General features: G+C 37.3%; 1 protein-coding gene across 3 annotated transcripts in view; it reads right to left on the bottom strand.

Moving 5' to 3' along the window:
• The window catches only part of GRID1 (glutamate ionotropic receptor delta type subunit 1), a 540,304-nt gene that overhangs the window by 97,558 nt on the left and 418,556 nt on the right, over positions 1-24,190 (bottom strand). For all 3 annotated transcript variants that reach the window (XM_074154637.1, XM_074154638.1, XM_074154640.1), the window contains exons 6-8: positions 14,432-14,605; positions 4,239-4,400; positions 3,082-3,201 (exon numbers count right to left, since the gene is read on the bottom strand). In XM_074154637.1, the coding sequence (XP_074010738.1) occupies positions 3,082-3,201; positions 4,239-4,400; positions 14,432-14,605 (456 nt within the window). The remainder of the gene's footprint in view (positions 1-3,081; positions 3,202-4,238; positions 4,401-14,431; positions 14,606-24,190) is intronic.

Below are 24,190 nucleotides of genomic sequence, written 5' to 3'. Positions count from 1 at the left end.
TCAACTTTCAAGCGCCCTGATAAGTCACCACATTGATCTCTTTTTTAAGCATGAATATACTATGCTTTCTCAACCTCCACATCCACCCAGTGAATAGCAGGCAATCACCTGAGCCTTTTGTAAAGCGAGGTGGTATACCTTAAGGGAAATACTGTCTTCTTTTATGTTTAAACCAAAGAAATTAGAGCATTTTCTGAAGTTTCCCTTCACTAAACTACGCCTAAACAAAGGAAAAAGAAAACACACACATAAAATACACAGAAGCCACTATCAGCCTTTATGACAAAAATGTGATGTTAGACTCACAGAATACAGGAGAAGGTATACTAAGTAAGCAAATACATATAAGTATTTGCACCCATAACTCAGTCACAGCTAGTGGAAGGAGCAATTGTCTGCAGAAAGACTAGATCTCAGGGCAACTGGGATGAGTCAAGATGCCTCTACAGAATGGCCCTGAAGATTCCTGCCAGATTTGGGTTACTGTCTCAGACATCGTCCTAGGAGTCCTTCTGGTGGAAATGATCCATGAGAGACTTTTTAAAGGAAGTTAAATATTAATGATCCACTAGCTTTTGACTGGATTCTCTCTAAGGCTCAAGAGTCAATATTATATTCCTTTGCTCTACGCTGTCACAGATCCTAAGGGCAAAAGCTTTTTGTAGGGTTAGGCTAGGAATGAATAGATACAGCTGCTTTCCACACAGAGGAAAAGAAAACCATGCAGAGAGAACCCCATGGTTTTCACCAAAAACATGTTCCTCCACAGCTAAATCTGAGGAAAGGCTGATATGGAAACAACTGACAATAAATCAGAATTTATCTCTCACTCAAGTAACATAAATGAGACAAGCATGACTTTCTCAGCTTTCAAAAGTACTTCTGAGCTGTAAGATATTTTTGCTGCAATAATAAAAAGTCAGGCTGTCTAAATAATTGAATACCAGCAGTTCAATGGTAGTTTTACTCTAAGAAATATCCTCTCTTCCAAGTTCTTCTAGAGACTTCTCTAGCATATTGCTGATTTCTTACTCTCTATATATATTAGGCTAAAAGGATCATTTTCAGAACTTTATTTTAGCTCAGAGTAGTATTCCACAGCCAGTAGCTCTTTACCCATTTAGAATTATGCTCCCTTTCATTTTGGGACCTGTATAATGTCCTCTATTTAACATCCAAAGAGTTAAGCCTTCCTATATTAACCACCTAATACCAAAGTAGCAAATTAGGGAGCAAAAGAAATGAGTAGTATATCAGTTTAGCCATTTTAGTAATTTTCCCATTTAGTCTTTTTACCAATTTCTTTGCCTTGTGGTCCCTTTTGAGTGGTATTTTAGCTATGTCCACTTCACGCATCCAGATTATATATCAATTTTTTCAGTGTATTACACATACTGAAGCAAGAGCTTTTGTATATGTGTCACCATATTTGAAATGTACATTAGAAAAAAGTAATAATGTATACTCACACATCACAATTTCCCTTTAAGGCCTCACAGCTGTTTTGAGAGGTAATCATACCAATTTTACTGAACGGTTAAATTGAAGTATAAAGTGATTATGTGACTTACTCAACGTCACTTGAGAAATGTGTAACAGAATGAAACTGTACTCCAATGCCCCAAGGCATCCAAGATATCTGCTAGGGGTAATGCAGCACTGACAGGACACTCATGCTTTTCTGTAATGGCAGCTGGAAACACAGTAGGATACTCCACAGCATCTCACACGGCATCGGATATTTCTGTTTTGCATACTTGTGCATAAAGTGAGGTACATACTTCTGTTTATGAACTGGAATTGCTTCCTAGACTTCCTAAGCTATCTCTGTTTTATGAAACAGACAACACTCTTTCCAAAATTAAGATAATTTTTTATCATTCAGCTAGTGTTTGGACCTTAGACTTCCTCATTTGCAGTAGAAATCTTCTAGAAGTGAAAGCGAACTGAGAAATAGCCTTTTCTGGTCATTACAATACAGAAGGGTGCCTAGCCAATCTGAAATCTTCAGACTTTTTGGCAACAGAAGTTTTTCAATTATATCTCCTGGAGCTTTATGCATTTCAAATACTTCTCTTCCTTCTGTGGAATTTCTAATAGATATTGCAAGCCTTTGGCTCCATGTCCAGAATCCTCATGCCAAATGACTCTGAGAATCTCAGGTCCAGCTGTTTAAGATGATAATGTAAACACAAGTTCTTTGCTTGTTTTTCCATTTAGACTCATGTAATTCAGGTAAATCAAAACAAACCACAGAAACCAACTGTCAAATGAAAAAAGAAAATGTAATAAATTTTAATACTGCTTGGAATCCTCTTTGTTCAGCTCTGCTTAATGTAGGAACCACTGACCATACAGTGGTGACATCTGTATTTCAACCAGTTGACCAGTCCCAGTTTAGGGACATTTTGTAGCTTGGATTCCAATCAGAACCTCACTGTTCAATTGAGAGTTTCAGGTATTTTTGAAACACCTCCTCTGCATGAACATGTTCAATGTAGGCTTTTTAGCCCACGACAATTTATGTTAGTAACCCCATGGAAGCACTCTAACTGCCTTCTAATCCCCATCAGTCTTTTTTTCCACCAGCCACCATTGATAGGTCATCCTTTACATGATATAGCTTCATCCATTTTGGAAATTATTTTCTCTAGAGTTTTTATTTATTTATTTATCTCAAATTCTTGCAGCAGCTATACTTTGAAACATCCTTGTGTGTTTAGGTAATTTATAATCCTAGCTTCCTTAGTAAGACAAGTGCCAGTTACGTGAATTATATCCTAATTAACAATAAAATACATGAGCAGAATTGTGCAGTCTTCATTATCATGTTCACAGTATTGTTATGGCACTGCATCATTACTGCACATGTGGAAACAACTTGCAGGGCTCCTGCCTACTTATACAAAATTAGCTTTCAAGATTTAAGCGTTTAAGATATTAGAAAATATTTCTCTTATCGTAAATTTCTTCTGCAGTGTAGCACTAATTCATTCTTAAAGAATACCATTTTCTCCTGTGAAGTAGGATGTATATTATTTAGAGGAAAACAAAAGACAGAAAGAAGCATCATATCTTTACCCTCCGCACATCTTTGCCAAAAGTTTCGCTGTAGCTAGTGCCCAGTATTTCAAATTGAACATAGGGGTTGGCGCCATCTTCTCTGAACTCCATAACACCAGTAAGCCCAGTTATGTGGCCCTGAGGAAATAAGGTTCAGAAAACTTAGAACAGAAGAAATTTGCCTTTATGAACACTCCTTTTCATTAAAGGTATGCCAAATCTGCTCTGAAAATGTTTACAGTGAACTTAAGTGTGGCAATTACGTGCTCTTCAATAGCTCAAACATAGCACCAGACAAGAGAGGCATGAAGAAAATATAAAACTTTAAGTATTATTAAAACCTCTCTGTAAAAGTATCACTGAGTTTGATTTTGGGTTTGTAGCAAAGAAGCTTGAGATGACACTAAAGTCTGAAATAATTTTGCAACAAAGGATGGGGTCATTAGGACCGGTTCACTTGATCAAATTGCTTCATTTTACTAGAGGAAACAATTTCATCAATATATATGGACAAACAGGGGTTGTTTTTTTTTTCCCCAAATACTTGCTTAAGCTGGTATATAGTAAAAAAATGGGTATTTTTTCCATTAGTATTTGTGATCAAATAACTTTCATACAAGAAGTTGCCACGCATCTGCAAAGCCACAATACTGTCCATATTTAAGTAATTCAACATGCTACAAGACAGTGTAATTGTTAGTGACAACTTAGCTGAATCAGGTCCCTTTTGCTCTGGGTTACAGTATATTTATGAATGCCCAGCCAACCTACAAAACCAGTTGAGCTACAGTAAGCAGAACATAAATCTTAAACCTTATTGTTGGTTGGCCCCTTGAGCTCCTTAAGTTCTTCTCTTGGGGAAAGTATTATGATTCATGCACACATCAATTTGTATGACTATTCCTAATCATGCTACCTCCACAGAAGGTAGCCATGAGAACAACAGAAATAGAGCACACACCACTGGAGCAACACTGCAGTGTGCATAATTTGTTTGTAATAAATCATTCGCTTGTTTAATAGCTGTAGATCATTCCTGGTAGTTGTAAATCACTTGCTTGTAATAAATCAAATAAAAGTTGAATAGAGGTCAAAACCTCTTCAAAAGCTAATCTCAAGTGGAAATGAAGTAACTTTTTCAATTTCTTACATAATTGTGGTTTGTCTGTTCTCACCTTCTTAATAGTCTCTAGCATGGATCGTCCTCCATTCCAAGGTTTGGTGGATTTCCTCATGCAGTTCAGACTTGCCATGCTGTGCCATTTTCTGTCCTCCAGTTTTCTGTGGAAAGCATTGGCCAGCATGAGCACACTGTCATACAGGTACAGGTTGGAAACCTGCAAACAATAACAAAAATGAGCCTCTTTGTTTATTTGAGCATCCTTTCAAAGGAACTGTAAAAATCAGCAAACAGACAAAACAAAAGAAGACATAAGTAAAAACTAAATCTGGGAATGTTTGAAGTGTTCAACAGCAAAGACAGTTCAGACAAATACCATTGCTCACTCCCACCTTCTTTCCTGCTTGGCACCTGGGCCCTTCTAGCCCAGGGGACTCTGGCACAGTTGCATTGCCTGTGCATTACCTACATCACTGCAATGCAGCGCTGTGAAGATGCAAGAGACTGCAGTTCAAATATAGGCTCAAGCTATGGAGGGAGTACAGCTATCTATCAGTGAAAGACAAGCATTGCTACTTTGTCAGTCCTTTCAGCAAGGAGAAAAAGACAGAATGGAATTAAGTTCTCGTTCTTTTTGTTCCTTTGAGCAATCTCCTTGCTAATTTCTGGCACAAAAAAATATAATACTAATGCAACTCTTTAGAACAGCAGGAGGAGAACTGACAGGATTATTTTGGTCTTATCATCTCCCTCCACCTCCATACAGGAGACTGGTTACTATTCTACTTTCTCTGGAGCTATTGATTTTAGTCTCCTTATTCTTCAATTTACACAAGAGATAACAAGAGCAATAATTGACAGCAAAGGCTCTATTAAGAACCCCACACCAGTAATGCTCAACTATGTATTTCATTTTTCAGACCAAGACATGGCCAGCAATACAAGATCAGATCTTTGAAATGCAGCAGTATCCACCACAACTGGTAAAACTTTAGCAGTGGAAATTGGTGGAGAAAGTAATTAAAAAAAAAAAAAAAATTCACAAATTTGCCATTTATCTTTTGGATTTCTCTAATTCACTGTAGACAATGTGAATTGACACAGAGAGACCAGGAAAGGGCTACATGTGGGAGTTAATGCAGCTGCATACTTCCTATAACAATGCCATTCAGCTGTAAAAGCTTAAACATATACTACTGTTCCATCACTTTCTCCAAGTAAACTTAGAATATCATTTTAAGATCCTAATCTTCAGAAACAAAACGATTCATGTTCCATAATCGGGAATTTGACATAAACTGAGAATCTAGGCACTTTGAAAATCTTCTAGTATAAGTAAATCTGAACAAAAGATATATAAACAAAAATTCATTTTGAAAGGCCCAGAATAGGAAGAAAATACACAAAAAAGAGGTTGAGGATACCCGCTTACTTAAGTGACTAAACATAAAAAGGGATCTTAATGCAAAAATCATGCAAAACCCATGAGATACTATCATTGAGAATCTATCCCATCCGGCTCTGTCATCTTCTTTCCCTCCTGAACAACAAGCAGTTCCTATTTCCTATGTATGATACTTTGTCCAGTTAATCCTTTTCCCTTTAAAAGAGTTTCCAAAACAGCTACTTCCGAGATTTCCTCTCTTTTAAAGAAAATTAAGTAGTTAAAGAGCCAATAAGAGTCTCAGCAACTAAGGCTCTTCCTTTCAGTTGCATTTGTCTCCTTATTTTGCAGATATTTTCCAAAAAACTTTCAAAAAAAGCAACCAAGCGAATCCTTATTTTTCAATAGGGCACTTATCCTCTTCTGTGTTAAGCTACTCTCCACCAAAAAAAAAAAAAAAATCAAAACAAAACCCCAAGCCCACAAAATAAGCCACCCCAAACTGCAAAAACCACTTGCTTAGAAGTACATGTTACATGTACAAGGAAAAATGTCATTTCTTATGTGCCATCACGGTCCTCTTTACTCCCCACTGAATTTGATTCTGAACCTCCACTTTTAACTGACAGCTCATTGTCTGTTGCCTTGGAACAGCCACAAATCAGAAATGCTTTGTATTTTCTCAGTTTGGCACTGCTCTTTTTCAGTTCTGAAAAACGGCAGCTTCATTCCCAAAACCAGTTTGCTTGGTTTGCTAGCAGAGAGCTCTAGGGCAAAATATAAAATATACTTGGGTACACTGCTTTCTTTCCCTTTCTACTTTTTATGCTTTTAGAGAAGCAGCCACAGTTCTGCATGTATAATGGACTGAAAGCTTGAGAAAACTGCTTTTGAGGATCTTAGCCTACGTGACCGTGCATCCCACTCAAATTACCCTATGCTGTAGAGCAAAACAAAACAATCCCTTATTTACCAACCCAATCCACATATTTCAGTTAGACCTGTAGCGGATTCTGTATCAATGCTGTTTCATTATTTTCTTTTGAAAGAATGATATAAACTGAGTGACAGCAAGAAAAGAAGTTTCCCACTACTTAGGTCCTTCTGTCATATATATGGAGATAAGCGCCAAGGCGGAATAAAATGATGCAATGGAGACAGCAAGTTACTTTTTGCCATGGAAAGACTATTCTGCACAGTCTGTTATAGACACTAATCCACTGGTATTTTGCCACTCCAGGTCTCTTCTACTGCAAGTCTCTTCCAAGAAACGAGTATATGGTACATTTTAATGTACAAAATTCCCTTTTCTCATATAATCATACTCTAAGTATTTACTCTAGTAAAAATTATAAATATATGTTACTACATTTTACCCCTTTTTTAGCCCCTACTCACTGAAGAGTCAATATCCTATGGAAGAGTAAGTTGAATTTTATCCACACCATCAACTTTTCTTTTTTTAGAATAGAAAATATGCAAGCTAGGAAAAAAAAAACAAAAACACAACAGCAAAACCTCCACAACCAAGGCTGGATTTCTAATATTAAAAAAAAAATTCTCTTTTTTTAATATTGCATTTGTTCAGACTGCTAGTTAATTCATAAATTAACACAAAGTGTATAAGTCTATCCTATTAAGGTCAGAACCCTTTAAATCTTATAAAGCGTAACTCAAGACAACTGATTTTGCACAGTGATCAAAATTCAGTGTGTAAACAATTTATTTATTTAAAACAAGAGAAGGCAGGATGTTTGCAGGATAGTATTGTTTTGGCAGTCCTCTAAGTCAAGAGTCACTTTTTTGATGTGCAAAAAATTAACCGAGAAGAACCAAAAATATCATGGTAACTTAGAAAATAATGTCCTTTTGATCCTTCACAGTGTGCAGAGCAAAACCCAGCTTCTAAACATGCACAGTAGTATAAATTGAGTGTCTTTGCCTAATCCCAAATGGGAACTAGCTTTATGCTAGAAAACAGAATTACAGCATTGGGTCTAACCTGATGCCTGAGTAGTGTTGTGTGATTGTGTGAACAGTTGATTCCTTCAACACCTACAGTAAGATCTACTGTTAAATTAGTGAGGTATATTTTTATATTCTTTTCCTTTAATTTGTTTCTAGGGTAGAAAAATAAGAATATTTAAACACCTCAGATATGCTCCTCTTCTCAAAATAATGTTCACTTTCTACCTGAATTTATTACTATGTATGTATTTTCTTGTAGAAAAAAGTTAATTAAAACAAGACACAGAAGTTCTCGCCTGATCTCACACAGTAAATCCAGGGCTATAATAATTTTCTTTTTTTTTTCTATTATATTCCTTTTAATATAGCAAAATCTCTGCATATGTACTAGACTGCATTTGCAACACGAGTTTGTTGTAATCTCCTGAATAGTGGGGCTGCAAAAAGAGAAAGGATTCAGCAGAAAAAGTGTGTATACACTTGTTACTGCAACTGCACATGTATTTTAATTTGCAGCTAACTATGGAAATCCCTCTAAATACAAACATGATCCCTAGAAGGGATTTGTGAGATACCTGAAATATCAGCTATACTCTGTTTCCACCAGTGCTGTCAAAGGCACAAGAAACAGTAAATTTATAAATTAGTCTTCAGGTAGCATTCAGAATTGGTAGCAAAGCAAGAGAGAAGGAAAAATAAGGTAACGTACTTGCCTACTTTGGGTTTTCCAGGCTCTGGAGCATTTCTTATTTCCCTTATTTATATATTCACAGGGGAACAGAGGAGGGAGGGACATATGTCTGCCTGCAGGGATTCCCCTTCATATAACAAAAACTTCTAGATTAGAACAAAGTGTTTCATTTCTGTCCTGTTTGGAGGAAGAAACAGTAATTTTAAGTTCCTCTTTCACTTCATAGCTGAGAGCTCTAAAAGCTGGAGGTGGTGTGACTGAAATGCTTTTTGATCTATCTGCTACAAGAATGATGGTAATGGTTTCACCAAAATATTTAAGGAGCTTGCCCTGCACGAGTAATGTTCTGCTATATCTTCTGAAAATTATTTCAGACTTTATGAACCTTTATTTTGCAATGAAGAAAAAATCCACCATAGACTAGTAGAGCAGAGCAGAAACTTTCAATGAGAATGGAAATCTTTCCCTATCACATTATTAAACGTCATTTTATGTGAATTTCATAAGATTTTCCAGGGTGATTTTACTTTTTAAGTTACATATGAAGATAGCTTTTAGCTCCTTCAGAGGCACTAATCACAGACGAGTGCTCTTCTGGGAAGGCCAGCAAGCCACAAAGCTTGACCCCAACTTCTGAGTTGCCAGCAGAGCCAGAATTCTAGCCAGACAAGACCACTGAAGAGACCAGCTAGGAAGACAAGCTGACACCCAGATGCCACTGCTTCAAAAACTCATTCCCAAGATGGGCATCTGTACCCTGCTGCTGCCAAAATCACCCTGTGAGTGGCCACAGCAGCCAGCTCCAAGGCTGAAGCAGATGGAAGAGGGTCTCAGACCAAGCACAGCCTGCCAGCAGCAGAAACACTTGCTGCCTGGGGAGTGATATCATTGTGTTTGCATATGCACACACCAGCGTGCCCTAAAACTGTGTTTCAACTTTCAAAGTTCAAGTAATGCCAAACACAGTTATTCACTTCTGTCTCTAATGACAGGATGTATCTTACTAGGAGCAGTGAAGATAGATGGATGGTTTACTTATGGTATAATGGCGTGCTTACAAGGATATTGTTAGGCTGGAGAGACTGAAAATTTGAATGATTCTATTTTCTTAAATTAGTTTGCAGAGCCCATTGTGAGACTTTGCGTGAATGCCTATGTTTTAAATACATGCTTTGCTGCTCATGGAGAACAAAATCACAGCCAGCAGTCTGGCATTCATGAGAAAACCAGAGTCAAAAAACAAGCGTTCATTAAAGACTTAAATGTCAACTTCAAACTTCCAAAGGGCTATTTATTATCACTGAAGCAAATGAAAGCGTGAATAAAATTTTCCTAAAACCACAGAAAAACAGACCTCAATTGTATATTTATTCAAGCCTTCTGACTTTGGGGATCTAGCCAGTGTATTATTTAGTGCTTCACCCAATCTAGTTTTAAGTGTCTCAAACAATGGGACTTCCAAAGATTTCTTTGGAAGACTTCACTCTCAGAATCTTTTTTTTTTTTTTTAATTGATAAACTGCTTTTCTTTTTAATTTTCCCCCCTTTTTGCTGAGTTACACATCTCACACCACTTTTCCCAAGCCACAGTGTCTATTCTCCGAATACTCACTGTCCTTCAGCTATTATGAGTATTTATCATAATTATGAATGTTTTCTTACTCCATATGTTTTATAACAACATGTTAACAATAATACAAGGCTTGGATTACCCTGTAATGCTCAAGCTTGCTAGCTGCAGGCATTGGTTTTGCTCGCTAAATGTCTCAAGAATTGGTCACAGCTAGTACTACTGTCCAGGGAAAGTCTAGCAGGAGACATTTGATAAAGAAAACTGAACACAACTCAGAGTCAGACAGGAGGACAAGAGGTAATATTGGAATTGCAAAACAGAGTATAAGATTATCATTTTACCCTACCACATTTATAAATAAATATGGGTGCAAGCTAGTTTTCAGAGGAAATAAAAAACAAAAAATGGAGGTACTAAGCCTTTCTTCTAGCCACTGTTGTCCGTGCCCTGATAGAGCACTGAACAACAATTCAATGAAACAATTATGCGAATAGAGAACTCCAGCAGCCAAAAGAGGTAGTCTGGGCAGAGAGCAAAAGCTCACTCCAGAATGTACCTGGGGTCATAGCCTCCAGAGTGCTCACAAAGTCCCACGTGGAAACCTGCGGTTGTTTGGGTATTTTTAACTAATTCTTCTGCTAATGAGGTTTGTATAAAACACATGCCATTGGGCTTCAGGGAGAGATTATGTTGTGCAATGGCAGTACAGTCAGTTCAGGGATACTTTTCATTCATTTGGTGCTCAGTTTCACCGTATTTGAACATCTGGCCAAAAGTCCAAATTAAACTTTGCTAAAGAGACATGCAGATATAGGTTTGTAATAAACAAAAAAGAAATATGTGGCTTATCAATTCTTTATGGGAGAAAGCAAATGCTTTAATAGGGCTTAATCAATATTTACTGCCCCCAGTAGCACTCAACAGTTGTGTAATAACAGCAGCGTAAATAGGTCAAATGAAAGTAAGGCTATTTAGTTGGACAAAACTGCAGGATCAGGTCCTTAAGTTTAGGCAGCCAAACACGTCTCCAAAAAAATAACTACTAACTTACAGTAGTTAAATTGCAGTCATTCCTGAAGACAAGACGGTTAATAAATAAAAACGCAGCTCAATAGGAGCAACTACTAAGAGATGCCTACAAAGATGTTTGACGATCAAGTTTTTGAAGAATTAAATTTTTACACAGGGAGAAGAGTAGCTGTTTTAATGAATACCCTCCCACACTTCTCATCATTTTCTCTTCAAATATGCCAAGGCAATACCTGGAATAGTTCTTCAGTAGAGAGGTTGCATTCTGAATCCTGTGAGGAATAATCTCAAAAATTTTGTGACATAGTATCCTGGAGGTTTCTTTTTGCCTTTTTAATATTACCATATATTTTGGACCATGCTAAATGGTTTCAGACATGCTGTGTCCCTGTAATATGTCTTAATACAAATAGAATCTCACAAAGACTGAACTTATTAACTGCATAAATGGTAAATACAGGAAATAAACTGTAATGCGAATTACTTTTCTAAAGAGAAATCTTGCTTCAAAAACAAAAATAGTAAAAAAAAAACTTCATTTGAGTTTATGAACACATCATGAATAACCCAATGAAAGAAAAAAGATCTTCATCAAAAACCAAGTTTGTAGATAGGCTTCAAAATTAAAATTTGAACAGGAAGATTTTAGAAAGAAAAAGGTTATGCATTAAAATGTCTTCAAATTGACTCTGTAAGACTATGCCTAAAATAATCTGAACAATTTAATAGTAGTAATCTTGCTATTCAAATGCCATGCAGGGATACATACTAGGCCTTATCTAGGACTAACTAGACTTAACTATAAATTCTGAAGTGCATCAGTATTCTCTCTCCAGATGAGACAATTCTGATGGCCCAAACCATGTGATATTCATCGCCAATGGAAGACAGCAAGTTCTAACCTGTCTCTCTTCCACTTACAAAAAAGTAAGAGAGTTGGACACAGAAAATCAGTTATGAAGAAAGAGATAAATGTAGCCCTCTGAAGTCAAATAAAATGACCAAGATGGGAAACTTTACAAAGATTTTTCTCCAGTTGAAGCAGAAACCAAGTTGAGTATATTATATGTGCAAGAAATAGGGGCATGAGCAAAATTTTGACAAGTGGGTTGATGGAATAAGATTGGATTTCCACAAAGCATTCAGAGCAGATGAGTTTTTGGATGAGCTTGCAGAACAGCCTGGTCTTTAAAAGCCTTGTCAGAATGCCAAACTGGGATGATCACCCACTGAAAAACAACTTTCCAGGATATGGTACTAAAGACACTGAGAACAAAATCATTCCAAAAAGATTTTAATTAATTTAGCCAGAACAAAGTTAATAATCCATGATGTAAATGTTTATTTCTTTACTAGCTTGTTAAAAATGCTAAATTCTCCCCCATAAAAGTCTTACAGCTCAGGGTTGACAGAGATTAGCTTATTCTTCTTCAAAGTCATTAAATAAATAATTAACCAACAATAGCTGGTAAGTTACCTTGACAACAAAGAATTATTAATATGAGATTGCCCAAGGGAGAATAAGACGGGGATTTCCAATCCGTGGTGGTAATCAAAGTGCTTCAAAGCAACGCAAGGACTTGGTGCTGGCAGGCGGTCACTGCCTCTGGTGGATTCATGCAGCCTGACATGGAGCTGGGAGCTACTGCAGCCTCTGGCAACAGGGGTAATTTAGTGATGTATTTCTGTACAGCAAAAGGTCAAAACTATTTTTTAAGCAAGAAAAAGGAAACAGAAGATTGGAAGTACCTGAATTGCAGGACCATTAACAACATGTCAGTCATACTTGGAAATTAATATGAGCTGTGTGCCCACAAGGTGTTACGTAAGACGTTTTGGCAAAGTCTATGCAAAAAAGTGCAGCTGTGGAACTCTTCAGATATAACTGCACATGCTAAAGCTTCCTATATTCAATCAATAGAAACTTAAAGATAACACAAGACATACTGGGGGCAGCTAATTTGAGAGACCTCATGTGTGCCCTTTGCTTTTCATGATATTTCATTCCAGTGTGGCTGAACACAACAGCTATGGAATCAACTTCCAAAAGGCAAACTTTACACCTCCACGCTTCTTTATATCTCTTTCTTGTTCCTAAATTCTTAGAGAAGGAAGTAATGGGCAAAGAGTAACATTACTGTTCCATTCTCTTAAAGACAGTTTCTAAGGTGGTATAATATTTCTCAAACATAGAAACTGAGAAAGTTTTGCTTCTCAAACCCCACATCTGGGAAGCAGCAGGAAGAGGGTCCTTCCTAAAGGGTTCTTGTCAGTGAAGTTTAGTAATAGGGCATGAGGCTGTTCATGCTAGCAAGCCAGTTACAGTTTTAGCAAATAAGAACTTGCTCAGAGAGGTCTGTCAGAGCCATTCAGATGAGTCTCTGAATTAGATTGGGCATAAACCAGCACAGAAAGCAATACTCAAAATCTTGCTGTAATGTAAGATTGTTCCCCAACGAGTGATTTGTTGGTGCAGGACAGATATGTTTTTTCAACATACTGGAAATTGCTTTGATCCTCTGAAACTAGTTGCTTTTGTTCTTATTACAGCATACCTCAGAGTTACTAACAAAGATCAGAAGTGTTTTTTCTTCTAAGCCAAAAAAGGCATAGACTTTCCCCCGTGCAAAAAGAATAGACCAGTGCTTCCTGACCAAGCTGCAGCAGCCCACGCTGCCAACAGCCCCGCTCCCCACGGCCTAAACAAGCTCTTTCTAGAATCACACGAACACACAATACACATGCTTGCCAACTCACAGGCTCAATCATGGTGTTCTCACTCAATCCATCTCAGGTTAAGACTAAATTTGCAATAAAAATGTTCTAGTCAAGTTTATATGCTCAATCTCACTGAAGTTTTCAGTTTTACCCAACGGCTCTAATGGAAACCAGAAACACATGGAGTCCCATTGAAAGCCCAAGACCCATGTTTCTAAATTATTGCACTATCCTGGAAATAGAACCTGAAATTATATTTAAATTACTGCAAAAAAAAATCTGATACCTGGGATAAATTGCCAAGAAATCCTGAGAAGCTGCTTACACTAGAGTCAAACCTGTTACCTAAATCTGGAACTTGAGCTAGCTGTGCATATTTCACACGCTCAGACAATTATCAGCTGCGAGAGACTTCTGAGACTATTGAAATGGGACAGACTGAATACATCAGCTGGATTCAGTCCATTTAACTAAATACAAAATGCTCCACAGCCCGATACCTATCAGAGTTCTGTTATCCTCCCAGATTAACTCTTTCACAACAGATGTCTAATGGGCATAACAATAAGCAGTAACACCACAAGACAACAATGGCGCAACTTTTTCTTTTTTCAAATAGAAAAAGATTCTTAAGGGAATTAATTATCTCGAATCAGCTCTGAGTTAGTGCAACCACTTGCTAGTACTTTAGGGGTATAACAGCATATTAAAGCACTCAATCCTGGGAAAGAAAATAAATAATTAAACCAGGAAAAGTTAACCAAAGGTTACATGCTTAGATTTATCTATAATCATTTAATTTTTCCTCTGAGGTAATACAGTCACAGCAAACTATTTCATGTCAAATTCCTAAGATGGGCTTTTCTGCTGGGCACTGCTACTGACCTGCAGCATCTGAAGATAGCCTTCTTGTGGGTCGCACAGCAGTGATGATATTCGGTGATTGTTCCTCATGCATCTCTGATTGTTGTCCCTTGAGAGAGGGAAAATTTGCCGGATAACTGTCATCCTCCCCAGAGCACTATGTACCAACTCTAATATTTCATTATCAGTGATTTCCTGTGAACGAAGACACAGTCTTTTAAGAACATGTATTTGTCTAAATATTTTATATATTCCTTTCATTATTTGATAAATGTTTTTAAACAGACAATAGAAGAAAAGAGCTACAGATGCACATGCTTAGACTAGGCCAAAAATTCTTATTTTTCATTTAATAACAACACTGGTATTTTTTTATGCATCATCTGAAACAAAAGAAAACAGTTTAAATCAATTCCAGTTATCTTGGCAATACTACACATACTTCAGAGGTAGTTCCTCAAAGAAAAGCACCAAGATGGTCTTAATCGATTTCTAAGTAAAAAACAAGAGCCTTCAAAACAAATTTATATAGAAAGAATTTTGACTTAACAGAACAGAACCCCACTATACCTTTGGAGCGAAACAACAAATGGAAAATATAACCATGTTTAGGAAACATGGCGCTTGTACCTGAGAACAACGTTACAAGAAAGTACTTTTCCCATAAGAACAGTAGATCATTTCTGCAGACTAATCCTGATAATGACTTAATGAAGTCTTTTGATGTTACCCGTATTAGGAAATATAAACTAGAAGGAACTTCATGGAAGGGATTGACACATTTAGGAATGCAAGTTTCTGCACAAAGGATAATACAGAATAAGATATACGGAGATCTCAAGGACAGGCTGCTCGTCTTTCCAGCCTTTGCACTTTCTAAAGCTTCTCTGCAGACCTTCAATGTCCCTACCTCTTAATCCACCCTGGGGCAGAGCCTGCATTTACTGCCCATCTACTCAACTATATGTTTTACGTATTTTGCATTTAAAAAACCCCACAAAATGAAAACCTCCCTTTTTTACCCCGCAATAGCTCGAAAATCATGGTCTTAGCAGATCCTGAAATCACCACAGTGGTACAGCTTCTGATGGTTATCTCCTGTCAGGAACTCACCGTGAGGAAGGACAGGCAGCAGCACCGCTGGCTGCATTCCTTCCCTCAGGCTCCTCCTCTGTAGGGAGCAGCTTTACGTCCCAGCTCCTTACCACTGCCACCAGCCGTGTCTGCATGTCACATCAGCCCATCTCCAGCACACGTTGGCTGCACAGCTGGGCCAGCCCACTGCCCAGCCTGCACAGGGCTGCTCTGAGCCCTTGCAGGGTAGGGGGCTGCAAATAATTCATGTTGCTGTACTTTTCCGGTCAACAGGGCCCACATCTTGTGATGTGCCATCAGCAGAAGTGAACCTGGCCCTGTATTTTAACATTCAAGAAAAAAAAAATATTTTGTTTTCTTGCCATTTTCTCTGTCAAGCTGTGAGTGAAATGACCACGGGGTTATTATAATTACTTGTTACGGTTGACTAGTACTGTAGCTTTGGCTCAATTTAGTTCTTCTTTGCTGATTTCCCATCATTTTTTAGGAACATGAATTTTTAGCTTTGCAGAAGGTGAAATTCATTGCATTAACGACAGACCAACTGGTGTGGCATGAAAACAGAAAATAAATATATTCTTACAGAAGCCAAAGATTTTGAGCCCTAACAGAAAATGCTGGGCGGCACCTGTAGCCTTGCAGGGAAACGCTGAAGGAGACCCACAAGCTCTACAGATCCCTCCAGACTGCTGCCTTGGATTTCTCTTCTGTGGGGCTGAGGGGTGTTAAAGCCACACAGTGTGTCTAAGCTGTGGTCTGAGGGAGAGACAATTTTATGGGGTATCTTTAACTCATAACCCCCTAGGCCACAACCCTTGGCAGCTAACTCTGATTGAATGGCTGGAAACAGAGCGGGGGGGGGGGGGTGGGAAGACCATGAATCATCCAAATCTTCAGTTCACATCACACGTTTTGTGCCCTCCCCAAGTGATTCAAAGATATCTCATCCCTTGTGTCAAAATGCCTGACCTGAAACATGTAAGCCTATAGGAAGCAGACCAGAACTGCTTCCTCGGTGGGATTTCCAGAGGTAAGATAGCAGCAGAGACCAATTATGTTAGACGCATTAACCCAGGTTCTTCTTCCTCGGCAATAGGCACCAAGTGAGTCCTGAGCATAAAAGCCTAGTCACTGTACAGAAAAAGAAGAAAAATGGGAGCCTCTGGAGGGAAATTCAGAACGTAAATTGGACTAAATCTGACTCTGAAGAGCCACCCTTTTTCTGTGTGGACAGCCAAAAGTAGCTAAATCCTTCAATGCCTCAGTTTAGTACATAACACCAAGGGGAACAAAGCTCCTGCATTTTTTTTCAGCTGATGGACATTCATAACAGCAAATGATCCATTCCTTTTAGAAACTGGGTTCCTTTTTAGAGATGTAAAAGAAAAAAAAAAAAAGATGTTGTTGGAACAGCTGGGAACAAAAGGTCTATGTCTGCATTTTTGAGCTGGTGATCTAAAAGTCAAAGGTAACTATAGGCCTTTCCACACCGGTTCACAGGGTGGTACAGCCACAGGGAGCATCGCAGGGCACCTTGGGCAGGTCCAGGAGCAGAACAGCGTGGCTGAGTGCCTGAATTGCAGAGGAGAACAGGTCACCACCATCCCGCACCGGGGCAGCTGGTTGAGGCTTCCCTGGCCAGGGGACTGCACCCTTTCCTCTTGCCTGGCACAGGCAGGCTCTGCAGATCCATTTCCAAGAAAGCTCATGGTCCTGGCTTAGCAGCACGTGAAAACTTAAATGTCACATGCAGAAAGGTCACTTGCATTCCAACTGTGACAAATGGGGGGGGGGGAGCGAGAGAGGGGGGAAGGGGAGGAAGCAAAGGAAAAAAACAAGCCAAAAAAGGAAAAACAAGCCAAAAAAGGAAAAACAAGTATATGTGAAGTTTGCTATATAAAAATACATATTTTAAAAAATGTATATATATGTATAAAGGTTGGACCAAATGATCCTTGAGGTCGCTTCCAACCTGGTATTCTATGGTTCTATGAAGTTACTAAAATAGTTCTAAGCCTTGGAGTCACAGGGAAAAAACATTTCACATTGATCTTACAATTAAAATCCATTAATCTATTGGGTTTTTTTTAAATAATGTGTTTTCTTTCCTGTACATGACATGAAAATTTTCTTTACACTGTGAAACTGACAACTAAGCAAATAATTTTATTTGGTGCTATAGGTGGGTTTCTTTCAAACAAACGTATCCCAAATTTCCAATCTTGTTCTTGGATCATTACATAGCACAAGATAACACACAGTAATTACTGTTCATACCATGCATGAATCCTGTATTCTAAGCAGAGTTTATCAGTTGGTTTGGCCAGGCAAGCGCTCCTTACAAAATTGCATATCACATGCCCACTTTTTGGCTTACATGATCCCATGATGTTGCTGCTGCAACATGGGGTAAATCTTTACTTAATATAGATGGTGGTTTCTGCTTGTTTCAGGGGTATGCTTTAAGTAAGGTTAACGAACCTAACTCTCTTGCTTGGCACCTTGAATAACGATTTGCACTCAGGTCGGTAAATATTGAATTTCTTGAATGACGATGAAGGGAGAGCACTTTACTCAGGGATAAAAGTTGATATTTTAGATAAGTGCTCTTATCTTGGATTTTTCCATTACAAAGGGAAAGAATTTGGACATTCCCAGTATTTCAGGGAGCACTTCGATATTTTGGGAAGGCAGACATAAGTGTAAGACTGATTATTCACCCAGGCTAGTAGTAGTTCTCACCACCCAACTCAACACTGAAAGGATATTCCTTTAAACATTATTTTCTGTTCATGTGGCATATTAATGGCAAAGTTTACTCTTCAAGAATTTGTGGCATTCATTTATCTATCTATTTGCACACAAATATTGGTCATTTGGGGAATTCATTTATCTATTTATTTATCTGCACACAAAGAGCTCCAGTTAGCTTGTAATACCTAGCCATATTGCTCAGGGGAATATTTAAATCTGCTCCAGTTGTGCTCAACTATCATAACACAAATTGCAAAATGAGACAATTATGTTTCACATTACAATCTCTATTTTCCTGGAGGTAATGACAAAAAATTATAAATTTTAATGACATTAATAATTTAAAGAGCCAAGAGATATTTCCAGAAAGCACATCCCTGAGAAAACTGCAGGATTAAACTGAATGGCAATGAGGACAAGGATGCACATGGAGACAACCTACAGATTTATTTACAGTGGAATTTTTGCATAAGGATAGATACTGTTTGTTGGGTTATTCTAATTCCCCTCAATGCACTACCTACATCTATAAAGGGACACTTGTTCACTAGTTGAAAATCCAGAAAACATCCCTCAATAAGCTGTTTTTTAAAAGGTTCATGACACCTTACCATGCAGGTAGATTTATTCAACTGTAACATTATGCTGGCTTCTCTGCATCCCACATGAACAGACACACACATATACATAAAGGTTAATCCTTTAAGGCAAGGGCACAATCCATTTTTCATAGCACATAAAACTTTCTAATACAAGTCTGTATGACCACCTGTCCAACTCTCATCCTCACTGTCCTCCCACAGATCCAGCACTACCTCACTTCTCTTCCTTTTTCCCGATGTTCATAAAAATTTCTACAGGGATGTATTTACAATTTAACTGATTTAGCTCTATTTCTAGAAAGATATAAGGATTCTGCACTGGGTGTCCATAAGTCTTTCTCAGCTTGTAGCAAGTGCCTATACAGTAAAAGATCCTCTGATTTAACAAAATATTATTCCATACTAAAAAGTAATTATCTTAGAAAAAAAAAAAAAGATAAAAAGAAAAGCACACAAAATTATAGTTATCAAAAGCTGAACAAAACAAAAAGAAATTACTATTGATTTTAATGTGGATTTCACTGGTAAAACAACTTATCAAAGCTCATCTAACATGCTCACAACTGACTACAACTGTTTCCGTGTAATTCAACAGCATTAGAATTAGGTTAATTCTGAACCCTACAAATTTCTTTGAGCAGGACGCAGGTGCACATGCAGTGCAGTTTCACTCATAAGTGTACTTTTCAAGCATATGTATGAAAATTATATATTTTTGTGAAAATAAATAAATAAATAAAAAATTTGCAATGTCAAAGATAACAGCCATTTTTGGGGCCAGTAGTAAATATAGATTACCTGGAATAAAATTGGAATAAATTGTAATTGTAAATTGTTAAGTTTTGCATTGAAATGTGTCATTTGCTATATCTTAAGAAATTTTCCACAGTGTGTTCCTTGTATTTATGTTCTTTTTTTTTTTTTTTTCACTTTTTCTGTCTGTGCATTTTTGTATAATCTGAAAAGATCTTATAATGCTTGCCCTACTGGCATTCATAACTTATCATTAAAAAGTCTGCTATTTTCAAGAAAAAATAAGGCATAGGGAAGTGTAAAAGATCTATTAACTTCTCATTATCAGAGTAAACTCAAGCATCATTACACAGATTGATGCTTTAAAAAAATAATAATCTTTTGGCACTTCCATATGTAGAGAAAGACAGACCAGAATTCCAGTCTATCAGACTGTTCTGGTTCTACCCAATTAAAAATGATGCCATAACAATTTGCACATTCTTGTGGGTCTAACTATTCATCACTCAAAGTGCATATAACACAGGAAATTCTACAAAAACAGAAAAAGAGTTTCCAAAGAAAAGTGAACAACAGACACCGCATTCATACAGGATCTTCTTCCAAAGTCATAAGTTTCCCCAAGGTTACAAGCCTTGTGCTAGGAAAATACTGTTCATCGTGCATTAACACCTTCCTACACGCAACCCTTGGGAAAAAGTAGTTTTCTGAGATAGACTTTATCTGATAATTACTATTCTATTTTCTGCTCATTTTTCTCAACCTTTAAAAAATATTTTATAGAGGAAAATAAGAAAGAAGTACCCAGATGATAGCTGAGAAGCCATTTGATTCTCAAATCAAGAGAATGAGTAACTACGGATATAATGGGCATGTCTGACATGGTGAAAGGAAATAAAACAACAATTGGCAGAAGCAATGGAGCTGCAGGATAGACATGGAGAGTAAGAAATACGTCACGCCAGGACAGAGATGATGGGACAGTTTCTCATCCCTCATATAACAAACTGCCTCCTACAGACAGTAGGAGGTGAAGAGAGGTGAAGAGAGACCTATGAAAACAGCAGAAAGAAAAAGAATTGAGCTGAAGTCCAGAAAAGTATTTGTTATTCTATTTGGTAGAGAATGTGGTAATTCTAAGACAAAAAAAAAAATCAGGGTAATAAGAAGTTATTTTGTGTTAATAACAAATACCCCTTGGTATCTGATCTGATGAGGGTTGATCTGAATCAATGAAAATCAATTCAATGGAAAAGAAAGAAATTAAAACTGTAGTCAAGTAGAAGCTCTAACCTTCAGTTTTCAGACTTACTTTTTACATCTTACAATTAAATCTATTTTTAAAGCACTGAAAGTGCCACTAATTCATTACTAGGCATCTTTCTATCAAAACTACATACAATTACAATATACTCCTCTTTTAAATGACTGATATCAAGAAACATGACACTAGGTTCATCCCTGGCTAAGTCAAATCATTGGGGCTACCCCAAGAGTGGGTTTGGCTGACAGAATTTAATCAAAAGCAATCACTCTAGCTTGCTTCATAGTAGACGGAGAAGTATGGAGTTCCACACTGACTGGAAATCAAATATGAGTCACAGGGTCCATTAATTTCATGTTTGTCAACAAAAGTATTGAATAAATGATTCAATCAAAAGTGTATGCAATGACTATCTGTATACACTGTCACTGCCATACCCATATTGAAAAAAGATATGTGGAAAAACAGAAGGTGCAGATCAGAAAATACCCAGTGGTGTTCATAATACAGTTGTACTTGTCTTTCCAAATTGAGATCTGAAAATATTTAGCAGACTTACATAATGTGAGTAGGATGCTGAAAAACAAAGATAAAAAACAATAGCAGAACCAGGTGTGAAGACAGAGACATGATGAGATGGAAGAAAGTTACCAAGGAAGTTCCTATTCATTATCATATTTAGATCATAAACCATTTCCCAATACTCCATCTAATTTTTACTGCAGAATATTAAATTGCATTTCCTTTATCTTTCTAGATTAAACATGTGATTGTATTTTTCTTTTAATATATCTGTTCTACCGCTATACCCTTGCTCCATCTTCTGAGTTTCATAAGAGACAAATGTCATTCTTTCAACCTTTTCTCATGGGTCATATTTTACTGAGCTTTCATCATACTAGGTGCTCTCCTCTGGATTTTCAAAACTGTTCTGCATTCTCTTGTTTGTTTTTAAAATGTCTTGCCCAAAACTTGCAATACTGTTCCAACAAGGCCAAGTTGATGTCAAGCAGAGCAAAATAATTGTCTCCCTTATCTTACAAAGGATGTTTCCAGTAACATATCTGAGGACTAGATTTACTTGTTTTGCAAAACCACAACAGTATTGATTCATATTCTATTTGTTATCCATAAGGATTCTAAGTTGCTCCTGTGGATGCTCTCCAGCTATACCTCATTTTGTAGCCACACCTGAACTACCCAGCACTTCTTAATATTGAATCTCATTTGATGGAGTGCCTCAGATTTATCTCAATAAACTGGAACTACTACAGTATGTTTTTAATGGTTGGCTTACAATTAATAGTTTCAATAAAGACAACATCAAGTCAGTAAATATTAAAACCTAATTTTTCCACTAAGTATTCACCTTACACTTTCCCTTATCTTCTGCTATATCTAAACATCTCTTGTTGCTTTTTATGGTCCCTGGTATGAGTCATTTTGCACCTCAGCTTCATTTTATAATAATTTACTTTGTTACACCTTTACATTCCTCCTTAATCCCTTTTTTCACCACTTTTTAATAAGAATTTCTCTCTGATTTCAAGATCTATAAAGATAACCTGTTGGAACCATAACAATGCCTTATTATGCCTTCATCTTCACAGAACTCCACAGCTCTTTTGCCATCCTTTACTCACCGTATTATCTTTCCAAAAGCACTACTAGTTCCCTAAACTTGTAAAGTTGGAGAATCTTTTTACTGACGTCCATTATCCCTATTCTCCTTTTCTCACTTCTTCCTCTTCTTCAAACAGAGCACGCTACCATCTCACAGTCACTTTCACACCAATTATCTTCTGACTTCCTTAGCCCATTCTCCCTTAGCCATAATGAAATCTGAACTGATGGCTGCCTTAACTTTTTAAACATGTGGAGATAACATTGTCAATCACAGGAAATTGTGACATCTTGTCTGTGTCCCAACATTACTTTTTCAACTTCCAGGGAAATAAAAATCCTCCCATTATTTCCACTTCTTGTCTTTGGGGCACTTCTGTCAAAAATGCATTTTCAAAAAAAAAAGTCCTCCTCAGTATATGTCTTTGTGTATTTCCATACAGCTATTCTACAAGTGTGACCCTCACCTCTCCTTAGCTTCAGAGCCAGTATGTATGGTTTGGACATGCAACACCACATTATCCTCTCTTCATCCCTACCTGTCCTTTGTGAAAAATTATCTGCTGTCTCAATCAGTAGCCTTGTGCTTTGTCCTACCATGTCTTACGACTTTCAATTAAACTTCTGAGTAGTGATGAAAGTTTGTTGAAAAAGAAATTAAAGGAAGAATGAGATAACCGTGAAACAACTCATTTGAGTTATCAGTCAAATTCAGTACCCATTCCGTTTCCATGACGAGTAGTTGATTACGTTGTGTACTTTACCAATTTACATGTTAAAATAATGAATGTTTAGAAACTTGGAATTGGAATTAAATATATTGATCTAAGGGAATACAAAACTGTGTTTAATTTGGATTATTTATTTTTTTTAATCCAAAATTCCAGTTTTGCAGAACAATTTATTTTATCTTTTCTCTCCACTTGGAATGGAGAAAATTTCAAAACCAGGAAATGTCCCACAAAATGGGAAACATGGTTTCTAGTGCTATTTATACCCCTAGACCTTTACCCCTAGCTGCTGCTAATAAAAAAGCAGACACAGACTCCTAGAGCATTGCTCCTAGTACAACCTCGTACAAATTCAGTTTCAAGTATTGCTCTTGTGCATCTCCCACAGACATATGCTCTGGGCAATGCACATTTTCTCTGAACAGGTAGAAAAAGAGAGAGGGAGAACAAAAAATGTCAGGAGGAACCAACAGAGATGCTTGATGTCAGGCATCAAAGAGAAAGAAATGTAAGAGAAAAATAAAAATAAGAAAAAAAAAACAGCCAAAAAGAGAGGAAAGAATAAATATCAAAAAAAAGGGGGAGGGCATCTACAACTCTGCCAGTCATGGCGCAAGAAGCAGTAGCCCACATCTACCAAAGCTGGTAGGTCACTTCATCAATACTTAAAGGCATAAACAGCTAAGGTACAAACAGAACACCGGATATATTCTAACAGATCTTCTTTAGGAACAAAAATTGCTGGTCAATGACAACTCCCAACAGAGTCAGTTGGTAATAAAATATTTTGGACTATTCTGAGACAAAGCTAAGCATGGACTTCATTGTTCTGAAGAGCTGTTAGCTTTTTCAAGCATTTATACAGAAATCACAGATATTCTTGCTTTTAAAAAGCTATGTGGCATACTCAACCCAGAATTCAGGTAGAATTGCCACCTAAATGAATGCAAGGAAGGAT

This window comes from Numenius arquata, chromosome 10, assembly GCF_964106895.1.
Source record: "Numenius arquata chromosome 10, bNumArq3.hap1.1, whole genome shotgun sequence".
In the NCBI taxonomy this organism is placed as follows: domain Eukaryota; kingdom Metazoa; phylum Chordata; class Aves; order Charadriiformes; family Scolopacidae; genus Numenius; species Numenius arquata.
Note: the sequence above shows the minus strand (reverse complement) of the source record. Positions and strands in the feature narration are given on the sequence as shown.